The sequence below is a fragment of the Bufo gargarizans genome, chromosome 4 (genome assembly GCF_014858855.1).
Source record: "Bufo gargarizans isolate SCDJY-AF-19 chromosome 4, ASM1485885v1, whole genome shotgun sequence".
Lineage (NCBI taxonomy): Eukaryota > Metazoa > Chordata > Amphibia > Anura > Bufonidae > Bufo > Bufo gargarizans.
Window position 1 is genome coordinate 508,216,235 of NC_058083.1, and position 16,702 is coordinate 508,232,936.

Consider the following 16,702-nt stretch of genomic DNA (forward strand, 5'->3'; position numbering starts at 1 on the left):
GTTTGCCGCGATCGCCGACATGGGGGGGTCACGGGACCCCCCCGCGCATTTAGCCTAGGTGCCTGCTCAATGATTTGAGCAGGCACCGGGTTCCGATCACTGCCAGCCGCACGGCAGTGATCGAAAATGCACAGGGCGTACATGTATGCCCTGTGTCCTTAAGTACCAGGGCACAAGGGCGTACCTGTACGCCCTGTGTCCTTAAGGGGTTAACGGATCCGGGGCCAATCCGTCACGCTCGTGTGAAAGAGGCCTTTAAAGGATAACTGTCACACTTAGACCCTAATTTCAATGTTCATATATGTAGTTACTAATAACATGATATTCCAGAATCAGTTACTATTAGACTGACTTACCCCATATTTAATAAGATTCAGCCCTTAGCAACCAGTCTGCATAAAACTGCAATCTCACTATTCAGTTAAGATGGCCGCCACTGCCCTCACCCTGAGGCTAATCCCGCCTGCCCTCACTAGCCAGTAACAATAGCCCCCCAAAAGTGTCAGTAACCACAGCCCTCCCCCTAAAGGGTTAATCTCCTGCAGCACAAAGGGGTCCTCTTACCACATGTTGCTTTCATTTATACACTGAGCAGACGGCAGATCTCCCTTCCCTGGTCTGCGCTGCTCCAACTCTGCCTTCTCAAGCTCTGCTGAGTGAGGGAGCGTCTGCCAAGCGCAGGGACAGGGAGAAGTGCACACAGCCCAGGCACTGTTATCAGCTGCTGGGGAGGACATGGCTTTAATCATTTACTTACAGTCCCTGCCTTGCACGCAGCCTGCTTCTGCGTCCTCCGTCCTTCAACACATAGACGGACCATGCCTAGCAACCTGATTTTAAGCAGAGGTAAAAGTAGGCAGTACAGGGAACAAAACTGTGGAATTAAGGGATAATTGAATACACAGTGAAAAGTTGAAATAGGACCACCAAGGAGATATTAATCACCACAATCCAATACTCCCAAAAAATAAATAAAATACGACAGTTATACTTTAAGTAGTACTCCAGCCCAAAGCCACAATGTATAATATAATAGGGGATTACTAAAATATAATTTTCTTTATAAAAAAAATTTTTAAAATGTTTATTCTAGATATTGGATCTGTAACTGTCACGGCCACGGTTCTGGCCGTGACTCCTTGGGAGCCGCATACAGTTGTCCGCGGTTTGGGTTGTTGTTTCAACCGCAGCTTGAGGCATGATGTTGTTTGCCTCAAGTGCGGTTGCCGTGGACAACAGGTATGTGTACGGTTCCCTTGGAGTTTGTGTGCGTGTATGTATGCACTGTTGTTTGTCTGTGTGCACTCTGTGTATTGTGTGGTGTGCACTGACACCTTTCCGGCACTGTGGTTGTCCGTGGCAACGTTTGGTCGTTGTTGTACATGTGGTGGCAGTGTCCCGGCCTTCGGGCTGACTCCCAGGACTTGTGTGCCACCAATGTCGTTGCCTGCGGCTACAGCCACGGTGTGTGTTAGTGAGTTGGACACTTTCCCTTTAATGTGTGTTTCCCTTCTCTGGTGCTGGAAGGGTTAACTCCCTTCCCAGTGTGTGTGTGTCACTGGGTGTGTCCGACTGTGGGGTGTGGCTTCTTGGCCTATAAAGCCTCACTGTTTTCCCAGGTCTGGAGGTTGCTTCAGCTATGCTTTGCTGGAGCAGCCTCCTGTATTTTCTACCTGCCAGTGAGAGCCACCCCTGTGGTCATAACCATTATGTCACATTTAAGTTTATGTCCAGTTATGTGTGATGTCTATTTGATGTTTCCTTGTGATTTTGTGCAGCAATGGATCTGGGTCCCTGTGTGTGGTTAGGGTCAGGTTAGGGACGCTGTAGGAGGTGACCTGCTCCCTATCCTGTTGTCCTGGCCGAGCAGCCATAACATCATCTGGCATCACACGGCTGAGGGTTTCCCCCATCCTCAGCTGTGACAGTAACAATAATTACTTTCGGTGTACTGCTCTAAGATAGATAGATAATAGATAGATATGAGATAGATAGATAGATACAGATAGATAGATATGAGAGATAGATAGATAGATAGATAGAATTTAGATTCGCCCGTGGTTATCAATATAGATAGATATGACATAGATAGATAGATAGATAGAGGGTCAGACTGGGGTTCTTTGGACCCACCAGAGAATATTATGCTTGGTGCCCAACCCTTATGTCATCAATAAAGTTTAATAGGGTTTAATTCAAATAAATAGACCCTAGTGGCAAGTGATTGGCTCCAAAGGTGGCTCCAAGTGTTTTTCTTCTCCTGAATCTTTGAGGCCCACTATGGTATCAGAGTCTGGGCCCACTGGAGGATTCTCTGGTATTCCAATAGGCCAGTCTGATGCTGGATGGATAGATAGATAGATATGAGATAGATAGATAGATAGATATGAGATAGATATTAGATAGATATAGATAGATAGATATGAGATAGATATTAGATAAATAGATAGATATGAGATAGATAGATAGATAGATAGAAAGATAGATAGATAGATAGATAGATAGATAGATAGATAGATAGAAGATGCCATACATTTATAACATGACTCACCGGCAGAGTTAATGTTGACCCGGAGAACGTGGCTGCTGTAGGCTCGCTCGTGCTCTCCTGATACATGATAAGATATTGTCTTATTATTCCAAGAGGTCTTGTGGGAGCCGCCCAGGTAAGGTGCACAGAATAAGCACTTGTTACTTTTGCTGTTGGTGGATCTAGATCTTCAGGAGCAGCTTCAAGTGTGCGGACAATGGACCATGAACTTTGCAGCATGCCCTCTCTGTTCTGTGCTGTGAGGGAGTACTGATACTGTGTGTAAGGCTGTAAGTCTTCGGAAGAATCCCTGTATTCTAAAATCCCACCAGGTAAGGGGACAGCTGTTATATTGTCACGGCTGCCAGCAAGGCACCTGCAGTGGAGATGAAGAACATTTAGAAGCAAAACTTTTCCAGAGAACCTGGAATATTCTTGTAATTGTAGCTGTATAGCAAAGTATTAAGATGTTCTGAAGCCCCAAAAATGTCAAGTCAAAGTCCACCTAAAGTAAGTCCTACAGTACGTACCATAGATGCAGTTTCATAAAAAGCTGAAACCAAACTTTTGATCACTGTAAATAATACAACCACATTGGATTCATTGGGATGGGTTTTCTTAGCTTTTTTTTCGGTAGGGATACATAATGTATGCCTATGTATGCCTATGTATCTTGAAGGGGTTGTCCCACAAAGGACATTTGTCACCTATCCACAGGAAAGGTGATACATATCTGACTGCTGGGGGCAACACCACTGGGCCTTATGACAATGGCCGCCCCAAGCCCTCCATAACTCCTCACTGTGGTCATACAGCTACAATGGCGAGGTGGCCATCCAGCTCTATTCAATGTTTATAAAGCTGGTGGAATTGGCCAAATACAGCACCTGATGACTGTTTCCACCAGCTTCATAAAAATGAATGGAGGAGCAGCACTCATTTTCTTTTTTTTAGAAGTGATACATTTTCCATGGTACAGCACCTTAGATAAAGCACATTAACTATTATACGGTATAGAAGCTTATCCAGCTCCTATGCAGATATATGTATCACCATGGTAACAGACTACAAACAAGCCCTAAGTGTAGTCTGATCCTGCAGTCCTGGGTTACCCAATTCCTCCTGTCTTCTCTGCTAATCCACAGACAATAGAAGAGGATAGAGATTAGAAGAGAATAACTAATGACTGCAAGATCAGACTACACAGGTGTTCTGTTTGCAGTCTGTAACCATGGAGACATATAGTTCGGCATAGTTGCTGTATACATAAAAATAGTAGGACATTTTTACATGAATTTACATAATTCATATATTGTTGCCATGAGTTGCAAAAGTGTACACTCCCTCTAAAGCTGAAAACTCTTTAGAGCTTTTTAATTCTGATATGAAACCTGTCATAAATATGATGTGGAGGTATATAAATATAATGCAATGATATGTATGCATCTGTAGTATAAAGTGAGGTAGACATAGTACATAACATGCAGATTTGTGTTGAAAAGATGATTTTTGAAGCCTCCATTCGATCACTGCATAATGGAGCCAAGCAGACTGGGCCTGTACCAGCTACGGAGGTGCAAGTGGGCAACCTCCACCTCAGTTAAAAAGGACAGTTCTCCATCTTCCTGTCATATTTAACACCCCTGGCTGCCATGTACAGACTTAAAAAAAAGTATCTGCCCCCCAGACAGAAAGATTTTTATATTTAGGGTTCCATTCCCCTCATCAATTCCACCCAAGAGAAGAACTGGGATTGGGCCAACTGGAAATTGGAAAAAAAGGAAATTCTATAAAAATGTTGCATGGACATAGCTCATTGTTACACAGTGTGGGAGTTACCGGCGAGCTGACCGTGTATCCATTTCTTCCCTTTCTCCCCGGGTGCAGTAAGTTCTAGGACTTCACGATATTTTTCTCCCATTTATTTCTGTGTGCTTTTTTTTTTACTTTGTCTCATTTTACATCTGTTCTTTGTAAGCACTTCATGATTTTTTTGTGTATCAAGTATTCACTTTATAAGCCCACTTTGTTGCTCTAAAGAATCCATAGCCTGAACGTGTGATTGCTTGTGAGCAGCGAGTATATACGTGGTTTGGTTTTTGTAGCGTTTCTGATTTAAGGCAAAGTCAGTGGTGGTGGTGGCAGCTGTTTGGGGAGCGTGGTCTGTGCATGTTTGGGGTGATCTATGCTCACTTTGCAGCCCCAGAGTGGGAGCTGGTAGGTAGTTTGGCCCAGGAGTGTAGCAAAGGAGGGGCAGCCGGGGCATAGGTGTAGAGGCTGGGGTGGGCGCACCCGCCAGGCAGTTCATTTACCTAGTGAAGCACGGAGCCATCCGCTGATTTCCTGCGCTCCCCAGCAGCCACACATCGCACTGCTGGCTGTGCGGGAGGAGCAGTGAAAGCCAAGGAATAGGCCTCCTGCACAGCCAGCAGCGCAATGTCTGAACACAGGTATTACCCCAATCATCAGGGAAACAGGTGAGTATTTTATTATGGAGCTGGAGAGGGTACTAGGGGCCAAATGGGGGCACAAGGAGAACATAACTACAGTGTAGGGGCTCAAAGGTCATCATAACTACTGTGAAGGGGCACAAAGGTGGGCATAAATACTGTGAAGGGGAAAAAATTTGGGCATGACTACTGTGAAAAGGCACAAAGGTGGGCATAACTACTGTGAAAAGGCACAAAGGTGGGCATAAATACTGTGAAGGAGCACAAAGGTGGGCATAAATACTGTGAAGGGGCAAAAAAGTGGGCATAACTACTGTGAAAAGGCACAAAGGTGGGCATAACTACTGTGAAAAGGCACAAAGGTGGGCATAACTACTGTAAAGGAGCACAAAGGTGGGTATAACTACTGTGAAGGGGCACAAAGGTGGGCATAAATACTGTGAAGGGGCAAAAAGGTGGGCATAACTACTGTGAAAAAGCACAAAGGTGGGCATAACTACTGTGAAGGACCACAAAGGTGGGCATACCTACTCTGAAGGGGCACAAAGGTGGGCATAAATACTGTGAAGGGGAAAAAATGTGGGCATGGCTACTGTGGAAAGGCACAAAGGTGGGCATAACTACTGTGAAAAGGCACAAAGGTGGTCATAACTACTGTGAAAAGGCACAAAGGTGGGCATAACTACTGTGAAGGGGCACAATGGTGGGCATAACTACTGTGAAGGGGCACACTGGTGGGCATAACTACTGTGAAGGGGCACAATGGTGGGCATAACTACTGTAAAGGAGCACAAAGGTGGGCATAACTACTGTGAAGGAGCACAAAGGTGGGCATAAATACTGTGAAGGGGCAAAAAGGTGGGCATAACTACTGTGAAAAGGCACAAAGGTGGGCATAACTACTGTGAAGGAGCACAAAGGTGGGCATAACTACTGTGAGGGGGCACAAAGGTGGGCATAACTACCGTGAAGGAACACAAAGGTGGGCATACATACTGTGAAGGGGCAAAAAGGTGGGCATAACTACTGTGAAGTGGCCGCACCTCTGATGCCTTGCCCCTGGTGCTGGAAAGCCTAGCTACACCTCTGGTTTGGTCCCTGGCGTCCCTGGTGACGGGGCGCGGCCGCACGTATGTGACAAAACCTAATGCCTGGTGACACACTCTACATCAAGTACAGTATATACCCCCTATAGTGAAATAATTATTGGGTAGTGAGTGTGTTTCACTATTTAATGCATATTTATTAATTTTTTTTCATTTTTACTATAATAGAATCTCTGGCTTCCATGACACATACTGTATCCGTGCTGGTCCTTTACCGATGCGGGACGGCTTGGTAATCAGACCGGGCAAAGATTTCATGTAATATAAGGGGGGAGACAAATGTAAGGGTGCATGAATATAATGGAACGTTTCTTCCATCCTGCTTGACACAAAGCACTTTTTTGTCCTTATTTAAATAGGTCAAGTCTTGTGGCAAATACACAAGATCTGGGAGATATTTCCAGGACCGCCGCCGCTCCTTCAAGCTACTGTGATTTGATTAGGAATAAAATGATGTGGAGAGGAGCCGGGAATTACACTGAACACAGATATGAAGCGCTAACAGCAGAGATAATACTGAGCACCATATTAAACCACTATGGAAACTTGTATTTCAGATTGATTTCTCTCCCCCTTCAGTTATCAGGCCATGTTCACATGTTCAGGACTTTGCACTTAAATCCTGACAGAACCTGCTGACATCCTGAAATGGGTAATAAAATACCCCACTTGCATTTCTCCGAAAATATCAGTGCGGTAAAATGAATGCACTGCGGATCATGAGTCATTATTGCGAGGAATTCAATGCAGAAAAGCTGTAATTGGCTCCACTGAATTACACGTGGGGATCCGCTGGGGCATCCATGGCAGAAATACAGACCTTAGCCTAGGATTTCTGCTGCTACTGCTGCCGATTCTCCAAAACAACCACAGTGGATTCAGACATCCAGCCTGTGTGAACAAAGCCTTACAGAAAGAAGGAGGAGCCTGTTGCTGGAGTGGAGATAACATCTTGATACATTGTGTAATCCTAACATCTTGCATTGAGGTGGCACCTGTTTTCTTAAAGGGGTTATCCACTTTATTCACTACTGTTGTCCATTTTGTTTGTAGAATGACTATTTGACACCTACTAATATAGCCTTTGTTGAAATTCTGCACCATTTTCTATATTTCATAAGATATACTCCCTTGTTTGCCAGGTCTTTTGTCCTGTCCACACAGAGATCTTGTCTATAAAATGGCTGCTGATGTAGAGTCATATGACCAGGCAAATCACCTCCATGTGAGGTCTTCTCCATTCATATGCACCAGCCCTGCCATCTGCACTTGTCCTGTTGAGAGTTTAGCGCAGGTGCAATGTGTTTGAAGGCAGGAGACATCAAATGGAGGTGATATGCCTGGTCACATGGCCCTCCATCGGCGGCCATCTTATGGACAGGATGTCTGGGTGGACAGCAAAGAAGAGTTGCCCCATGCACCCATAGCGTCCTTTTGGCATAAACGGCTTCTCAGCTGGATTCCCTATCCAAATCCAGTAACTCCTTGTGCTGCTTCACCCTGGTCTAACTTTGATGAGGTTGTTAATGCAGCATGCCGCAGGGGCGTACGTGAGTGTGGGTAGTCGGGTGGGTGTAGTCTTATTTGTTCTCATGGTTCTGAAGCTCCCTGAGCTCATGCATTGCCGGGAAGGGCTCACCAGTTCTTCCCTTCAAGGCACACTCCGGTTCTTGGGATTCTCCTGCCTTATGGCGCTCGAGGTGCCCTCGGTGTTGATGGTTTTATGGTGCAAGGCAGGATCCCTGTTGTCGTGATGTCAGCACGGAATGTAGTGCAGGAAGCAATGAGGAGACAGTTGTGCAGCAGAACTGTTTTCTTTACTGAAGAATTCAAATGCAGACAATTCAGGACAGGAATGCAGAATTCTCAGATGTTACAGGTCTCAGTATTCGTAGGCCAAAATGTGTCTCTTTAAAATAGTTGAAGCAACTACTTACATTTTGCTAACTGACTTGTACCTTTGCTTCTAGATGTGGGGTGTAATACTTTATTTTAAGCAATATCTTGAAACCAATAATGGTGTCCCCCAGCAGGCATACACATCTGCTGCATTATTTGTACAGGTTGCTAATCCACTCTTTCACCTTGGGACATGGAAAACGACACAGGTGGGCCAAACTGTGGCGCGTGCTCAGGCACCGGAGGCCTCTCCTGAACACGGATGCCAAAGAGTCAATAAAGTGCTTTTTAAGACTGGTCTTTCTCTATACCTTGCTTGCATCTGCTCTGCTTTAGAGATGTTCTGGTTCTATCCTGTATGGTGCCAGGTCCAGTATGAGCTGGCCTGTGAGCTACATGCTTCTGCATTCTTCTCCTAGTATAAATTACACAGAAATATATTATTTGCACTTTTTTTTGCAGTATAATGCAACTCGGAGCAGGATACTACAATAGTATTTTTGAGTATTTTTGGTCATTTTGTCCAGCCTCTAACCTTTATTACTTTGTCCATTTTCCAGTATTTCAGCCTCTTCTCAGGTTTTCTTCCCTTGGTTGTTGCAGTGGTTTGGTGGTATTCTTGATTCGATTTCTGCCTTGATTTTCTCATTATGCTTTTGTCTGCTCCCTACCACCACATTCTGTAACTGTGACCTGGATTACTATTTGACCACGTCTGTTTTCTGCAATCAGCATGGACCAGACGTAGAGTCCAAACCTTCCATGGGTCAAGAATAAAGACCTTTAGACTCCATGCCTTAGTTAATCCAACCATATCAAAGATGGTCCACTATATCCAGTGACCCAGATGCTGTTGAGGGTCAGTAGACCAGGGAATACCATTAAGGGAGTGGGCTCACTCACAAGTTTGCCTAAGAACTCTGCCATGAATAAGGAATGGGATCTAGACAGCCTCCAAGAGCAACCTCTCCCACTGATCCAGGAGCAATGTGGTGATCACCATTACGTTTTCTAGCATGATAAAGCACCATGTCACAAGGTCAAAGTGATAAATAAGTGGCTCTGGGAATAAAACATTGAAAATCGGGGTAAATGGGCAGGAAGCTCCCCAGATCTTAATCCCATTGAGAACATCTTCAAAAAGCAGAAAGTATAATAAACTCCAAGCACCAATTAGGCAAGAATGGGTTGCCATTGGTCAGAATTTGGCCCAGGAGCTGATATCCAGCATGCCAGGGCAAATTATAGAAGTAAAGAAAAATATTGGAAATATTGAGTCTTTCCTTAAACTTGATGGATCTGTCAATGAAAGTTTTAAAAAAAACTTATGAAATACTTATAATTGTACTGCAGTATACCATAGAAACATCTGACAAAAAGATCAAAAAACATTGAAGCTGCAAACTTTATAATAAAAACTAAATTTGTGTCAGTCTCAAAACTTTTGGCCATGACTATAAAGTCCTGTCCTGGGAGGGAGACACCTCTAGTGCTGCCTACCTTCTGGAAAATGATCATCGCACTAGTGGTATCATTTTGCACCTTTTTGCTGCTGCCAAGTAATGTAGTACTTGCAGTGAATTTTATTGAAAGGTTAGAACATGGAGATCAGGACCTGTTCGACGGGTTGAAATCCAGCCTGTGTTGTCCCCAAAAACCCACTTTTTCAACAGTTAGACATTCTGCCTAGATACTGGCTTCCAACAAATAACTGATGTCTGTGGGTAACTTATGTTTCCTGTATAGAAGCAAAGTCCAGTACTATGAAATAGTCTATGGAAAAAACTATAAAAAATAAAGTGGACCTACGCGTTTCGAGCGTTAGAATCACTCTCATGGCATAAAAACAAAACAGCAGGGCCACTTCCTTATATCGGACATTGTATTATTGTGAATTGTGAGATTCAGGAAAAAATAGACTTAACATGACTTAAGGTGCATAAACGTTTACTAGACTATAATAGAAGATATATATATATATATATATATATATATATAGTAGGAAGGTGCAAGGGGTCGTCATTGATGGTAGGTACAGTATGTGTCACCGAGGTTCCTTCCAGGTTCCTGGCCTTCCAGTATGTGTCACCGAGGTTCCTTTTATTACCTTATGTGTGGATAAACACGGACATTTGAATTACGAACTTGTACTTTGCCTCTGTACTGCACCTGCTTATCCCAACTACCAGAGCGAAACCCCAGAATTGGTAGAGGATGCGGGCTGAAAGCTGTCGACAAAATGGAAGCTGTCATGAAAGCCCTCGTGGAGGCTAATATGCAGCAGCAACAGGTACCCCAGAGACTATAGACAATAGCCACCTGCGCCAGGTGGAAGTGGGAGACACTCTGGCGGTAGCTCTGCTGGACTCAGGGAGTCTGGTGTCCCTGGTAAGAGCTTCCCTGGTGCAGCCCGCCGAGTATACTGACCGAAAAGTCGGGGTCGTGTGCATCCATGGAGACTTAAAGGACTATCCCACCGCCCTGGTGTCTCTGTCCACGGTGGCCGGCAGGTGGACCCACGAAGTGGCCGTCGCCACCAATTTACATTCTGAACATATAATTGAGAGAGACTTCCCGTGTTTCCTGGCACTGTGGCCTGATACGAAAGTTACCTATACCCTTGAGAGTGGTGTAACCCCAGTAGAGTGGCCTTGCTCAGGGGGGAGGCCAGAACCCTAGGAACCTGAGAACGAAGGGCCAGCGGTAGTGGTGGCCACCACTTCGCTGAAAGAGGGGGAGTCAACACGGCTGAGTGTAATGGTGGGAGAAGTGGAGGATTTGCCGCTGGTGGGAGAAGTGGAGGATTTGCCGCCGGGTCCTGAGTTGGCAGACCTCAACGTCTTGGTACAGCACAGCATCGGGACCCAATACTATCTGGGGCCTGGGAAAATGTTGTAATAGTTGACTGTGAACCTCAACAACCGGGGGCCGAGTCGATGTTTCCCTGTTTTTTGGTTCATTATAAGATGCTATATCGGGTAAACCAACTACGGGGTGAGCATGTTGAACATCTGGTGGTGCCCAAGGCGTTTTGGAGCTAGACCACCAACATGTTCTTGGGGGTCAACTGGGATGGCAGAAAACGCAGGACCAGATACTAGAGCGGTTTTACTGGCCAAGTGTGTTCAGAGAGATGGAAGAATTTTGTAAGTCTTGCCCAACCTGCCAGATAACTAGCCCCCAGCCACATTTCCGTAGACCCCTGGTATCTCTCCCGATTATCGAGGTTCCAGTCGAGCAAATCGCAATGAATCTCAAAAGGCCCAGTACTGTAGTCCACTAAAGGGCACCAACACATCTTGGTCGTCCTAGACTATGCCACTTGGTACCCGGAGGCGGTGCCCCTGCGATATACATCGGCCAAACTCATAGCTAAGGAGTTAATGGAGATGTTTTCCCGAGTGGGGCTACCTAAAGAGGTTCTGACTAACCAAGGGACCCCTTTTATGTCAAAGGTCATGAGAGAACTCTGTAAATTACTGCACATAAAACAGCTACGGACGTCCGTTTATCATCCGCAAATGGACGGCCTGGTAAAAAGGTTTAATCAAACATTAAAAAACATGTTAAAAAGAGTGGTGTCTACCCTATCTCATGTTCGCAGTGCGAGAGGTGCCCCAGGCTTCTACTGGGTTCTCGCCCTTCGAACTGCTATATGGCCAACATCCTCGCGGTCTGTTGGACATAGCCAAAGAGGCGTGGGAACAACAACCCACACCATATAAAAGTGCAATGGAATATGTCACCCAGATGCAAGAGCGGATAGAGACAGTGTTGCCGCTTGTTAGGGAACATATGGAGGCAGCCAAGCGAGCCCAGAGTAGGGTCTATAATCGGCAGGCTCGGGTCCGGATCTTTAACCCGGGAGATTGGGTTTTAGTTCTGGTACCAACGGTTGACAGTAAGTTCCTGGCTAGGTGGCAGGGACCCTATGAAGTACTCGACAAAAGTTGGTGAGGTAAACCACAAGGTACACCAGCCAGGGCGGCGAAAGCCGGAGCAGGTGTACTATGTGAATTTACTCGAACCTTGGAAAGATAGGGAAACCAGTACAGATGACAGCCCACGGCCGGGTTTTCTAGGGGAAGAGGTTCTAGCCCCACGGTCTGATACAAGGGAAGCAGTTGCCACAGTGAACATTGCTGACAGTCTTTCCTCTAAACAGACTCAGGAGGCCAGGGAGTTCGTCAGCAGGAACACGGACGTGTTCTTGGACCTTCCTGGACGCACTTCTATCATCCAACATGACATTGTCACTGAGTCTCAGGCCAGAATCCGGTTGAAACCATACCGGGTACCCGAGGCTCGGCGACAAGCCATCTCGGAAGAAGTGCAGCTAATGCTACAACTAGATGTAATTGAGGATTCCAAAAGTGAATGGGCCAGTCCAATAGTCTTGATTCCCAAGCCAGACGGGACGTTATGATTCTGTAACGATTTCCGCAAACTAAATAAGATTTCCAAATTTGATGCATATTCCATGCCTCAGGTGGGTGAGCTTATTAAGAGGTTAGGCCAAGCCTGGTATTTTTCTGTTTTGGACCTCACCAAAAGGTACTGGCAGGTACCCTTAACGGAGGCTGCCAAAGAGAAAACTGCCTTCATCACACCAGAGTGGCTGTATTAGTATAAGGTGTTACCCTTTGGTCTGCACAGCGCTCCCGCCACCTTTCAATGGCTCATGGACATTGTGCTGCGTACACACCGTCGGTACGCTTCAGCTTACCTGGACGATATTGTCATCCACAATACCAACTGGGAAAGTCACCAACCCAAGGTACAGGCTGTAGTGGACTCCCTTTAAAAGGCTGGACTAACAGCTTACCCAAAAGAATGTGCGATAGGGTTAAAGGAGACAAAATACCTGGGGTATGTCATTGGGTGCGGAGTCATCAAACCCCAAGCGAACAAAATAGAGGCGATATGGAATTGGCCCCGACCTGTCACTACTAGGCACGTAAAGTCGTTCCTGGGAATGGTGTGATATATTTTATGAGGTTTGTCCACCACTTTGCTACGGTGGCAGCACCCTTGACAGGGCTCTTGAAGGGACGCAAGTCAGCGATGGTTCACTGAGATGATCAGGCGGAAAAGGCTTTCTCCGCTTTGAAGTCGGCCCTGGGTGGGTCCCCGGTTTTGGCGACGCCCGACTTTAAAAGGAAGTTTATAGTACAGACCGTTGCCTCCGAAGTAGGCCTCCTTACCCCAGCCGAGACCCGGTACGATATAGTGGAGAGAGAGTGCCTGGCTATCAAGTGGGCACTAGAATCTCTCCACTACTATTTGTTGGGGAGAAAGTTCCGCCTGGTGACTGACCACTCCCCTCTTAAATGGATGAGCCAGACCAAAGACAGAAATGACTGGGTCACCCGGTGGTTTCTCTTTTTACAGAACTTTGAGTTTTTGGTGGAACACAGGGCAACGCGGATGCCCTGTCCCGAGTATACTGTCTAGCGCGTGTTCACCCCCTCAGGGTTGAACAAAGGGGGGAGGTATGTAGGAAGGTACAGGGGTTGTCATTGATGGTAGGTATGTGTCACTGAGGTTCCTGGCCTCGGTAAAGTAAGAGCTGGTATTTTCATGTGTCAGTGGCAGCTAATGCTGATTTTGCTATTTAGTATGGCTGTAAATAGCTGGTCCGGGGCGGCTCTTATTGGGAGTAGTCAAAGTGCTGGGTGGGTGACTACTCCCCACGTTCCAGGCCGGGTTTTGTCAGCACCTGGCTATCCTTAAAAAGGCAGCTGGGCTCAGCAGAAGAGAACGCCCTGCGTGTTGTGATCTGAGCTCTGTGCTGGGCTGAAAAGCTGAGACCCATGTGTTGGGAGAGCAGGCCACCTAAAGCCTGGATTTAGACTGCTGGAGGCAGAACCGCCGACAAGGTGACGTAATTTTGTTATGCATGAACTTTCTACTCTGTGTGAACAAACACCAACCCTGCAAAGAGTGTTTTTTGTTTGACCTTATGTGTGAATAAACATGGACATTTGAATTACGGACTTGTACTTTGCCTCTGTACTGCACCCATCCCAACTACCAGATATAAATAATAAAAAAGTAAGGTAAGTAACAGTCACTGAAAGCTGTGAAAACAAATGAGTTAGCGCCACTTACCAACTAGATTACAAGGAATTAAAGGGGATGGAATCAATAAAATATCCTGCTATACAGACATGGTCACAGGTGTGCAGGATGGGGCATTACTGGTTAATTACATGAACACTCGATTCAACAGAGAAAAAATATATATAAATAGTAACAATGAAAACAAAAACAAATTACACATATATTATTCAATAAAAATATATTAGGCTACTTTCACATTAGCGTTTTTAATTCCGCTATTGAGATCCGTCATAGGATCTCAATAGCGGAAGAAAACGCTTCAGTTTTGTCCCCATTCATTGTTAATAGGGACAAAACTGAACTGAACGAAACGGAGTGCACCAAAATGCATTCTGTTCTGTTTGGTTGCGTCCCCATCGCGGACAGAAACACGCTGCAAGCAGCAAGCAGACGGATCTGTCCTGACACACAATGTAAGGCTACATGCACACGACCGTATTTTGTTTCAGTGTCCGATCCATTTTTTTTGCGGATAGGATGCGGACCCATTCATTTCAATGGGTCCGCAAAAAACAAGGACAGCACACAGTGTGCTGTCCGCATCAGTATGTCCGTTCCGTTGCTCCGCTAAAAAAATAGTGCATGTCCTATTTTTTTCTAGTTTGCGGACAAGGATAGGCATTATTACAATGGATCCGCGAAAAAAACGGATCCGCAAAAAAAAACGTAACATCATCCGTTTTTTTTGCGGACCGCAAAACACATACAGTCGTGTGCATGTAGCCTAAGTCAATGGGGATGGATCCGTTTTCTCTGACACAATAGAAAACGGATCCGTGCACATTGACTTTCAAAGGTGTTCATGACAGATCCGTCATGGCTATAGAAGACATAATACAACCGGATCCGTTCATGACGGATGTATGCGGTTGCATTATTGTAACGGATGCATTTTTGCAAATTTAGGATCCAGCAAACTTCTCTTTTCAGTAGGATTCTGGTCCAATCTCCATCACGTCTTGTTTTTTTTTTTTAACCCTTTCCAGCACTTTAACTCATAAATTTTCTGTATTGCTTTGATGGACCTTTGCAAAGTGATAGGATGCTCTCGATTGTTTTTTGCGTCAGAAATGCCAGGAAGATGTTCAGCTATTATGGTTGTAAGCTGTCGTGTGGTCCATCCTATATACTGTAAATGACACAAAGTATATTTCATAATATAAAATGTGTTGTGGCACAATTCACTAACGCCTTCAATATATTGCTCTTATTGTTGATAGTGGCAACTACACTGTTTCCTATCACAATATATGGGCATGTTTTGCATTTTTTGAGCCACATTTATATAAACCTGTTGTTCTGAGCCAAGTGGGTTCATCAGGGGACTGAGATAAATACATTGATGGCGCCAACATGTTTCCCATACCTGCAACTAATAATATACACTTAATAATATGCGGCAAATGGCAAACTTAGCGCTGTAGCACGAAACTGGAATAACTATCTCGGTAGCAGACTAGCTAGGATTGATCTAGTCTGTGCTTTTTTATATCTAGCAAAAGTTCAAATACCTGAACTTTCCCTTCCCAGAATATAAAAGATAAAAAATGTCTTCTTATGCCGTAAATCTCCAGCTCTGCTCAGCGCGTTAAACACGGTCTGAAATGTCTCTTTCTACCATCGCACAGAACAATGGCTCATTTCTGTATGACAATGGCACAATTGACTTATACGCTGAATAGAAAGGAGATACATTTACAGATACGATCTGGAAAGTAAACCGAGAGAGAAAAATAACAATTTGTGAAAACCAATGACTTTATCGTGTTCTCTGTGCAAGGCCGCTTATACGGAAAGAGACCAATGAACTGAAACTAGTGAAGATGTGGAAATTTGCTGTAACCACTGAGAATAAAAGTTTCAGTAATAGAAAGAGAATAGGACTTCGGAGTGTGCAGAGGTAATGCATGCCCAGGCCTAGGGTGGCGGGTTACTAGAGGGGGCTTTCTGCTTCTTCTTGACTTCCAAAAGATAATATAGGATAATTTGAGTACCGGTAAATTTTTATTTATTTTTTAAAAGGCCATTACAATGGAAAATATTTCTTATTTCCATCCTAGATGCACTGAAAGTACCCACCAGGCCTGGACTGGTAATTTACCCTGATTAAACAGGAAGCACTGATGATGCCAACCATGCAGCATCTTCCGAGGCTAGGAGGGCTCAAGGATCTGTGATGACATCACCAAAGATCGGTAACCTGCTAAGTGTACAGGAACTGCACTGATAATGGTCATCACAGGTCCTTCACGCTCTGAGCATAAGGAGAACTGCAGCAGAGGCACTTTCCCTCCAACTCCAACCTTACTGCCTCTTTCCTGCCCTGCCAGTCTGCAAGAGAATTGAAAAATCTACAAGGGGACAGTGGCCAGGGGTGGAGGGGTGACCAAGGTACATTGTTACTGCCAATCGGGAAGGGGTGGTCAAGGGACAATGTTACTGTCAGTGGTGGAGGGGTGGTCAGGCGGCATTGTTACCGTCAGTGGGGGAGGAGTGGTCTGGGGACAATTTTACTGCCAGTTGGGGGGAGGGGTGTGTGTGTCATGGAACAATGCTGCTGCCAGTGGGGGGAGGGTGGTCACAGCTCAGAGACA

At 45.3% G+C, this 16,702-nt stretch overlaps 1 protein-coding gene across 1 annotated transcript in view; it reads right to left on the reverse strand.

The window, feature by feature from the left end:
* USH2A (usherin) overlaps positions 1 to 16,702 on the reverse strand; it is a 426,892-nt gene that overhangs the window by 102,990 nt on the left and 307,200 nt on the right. The window contains exons 27-28 of the mRNA XM_044291289.1: positions 2,696 to 2,906; positions 2,552 to 2,608 (exon numbers count right to left, since the gene is read on the reverse strand). Coding sequence (XP_044147224.1) covers positions 2,552 to 2,608; positions 2,696 to 2,906 — 268 coding nt within the window. The remainder of the gene's footprint in view (positions 1 to 2,551; positions 2,609 to 2,695; positions 2,907 to 16,702) is intronic.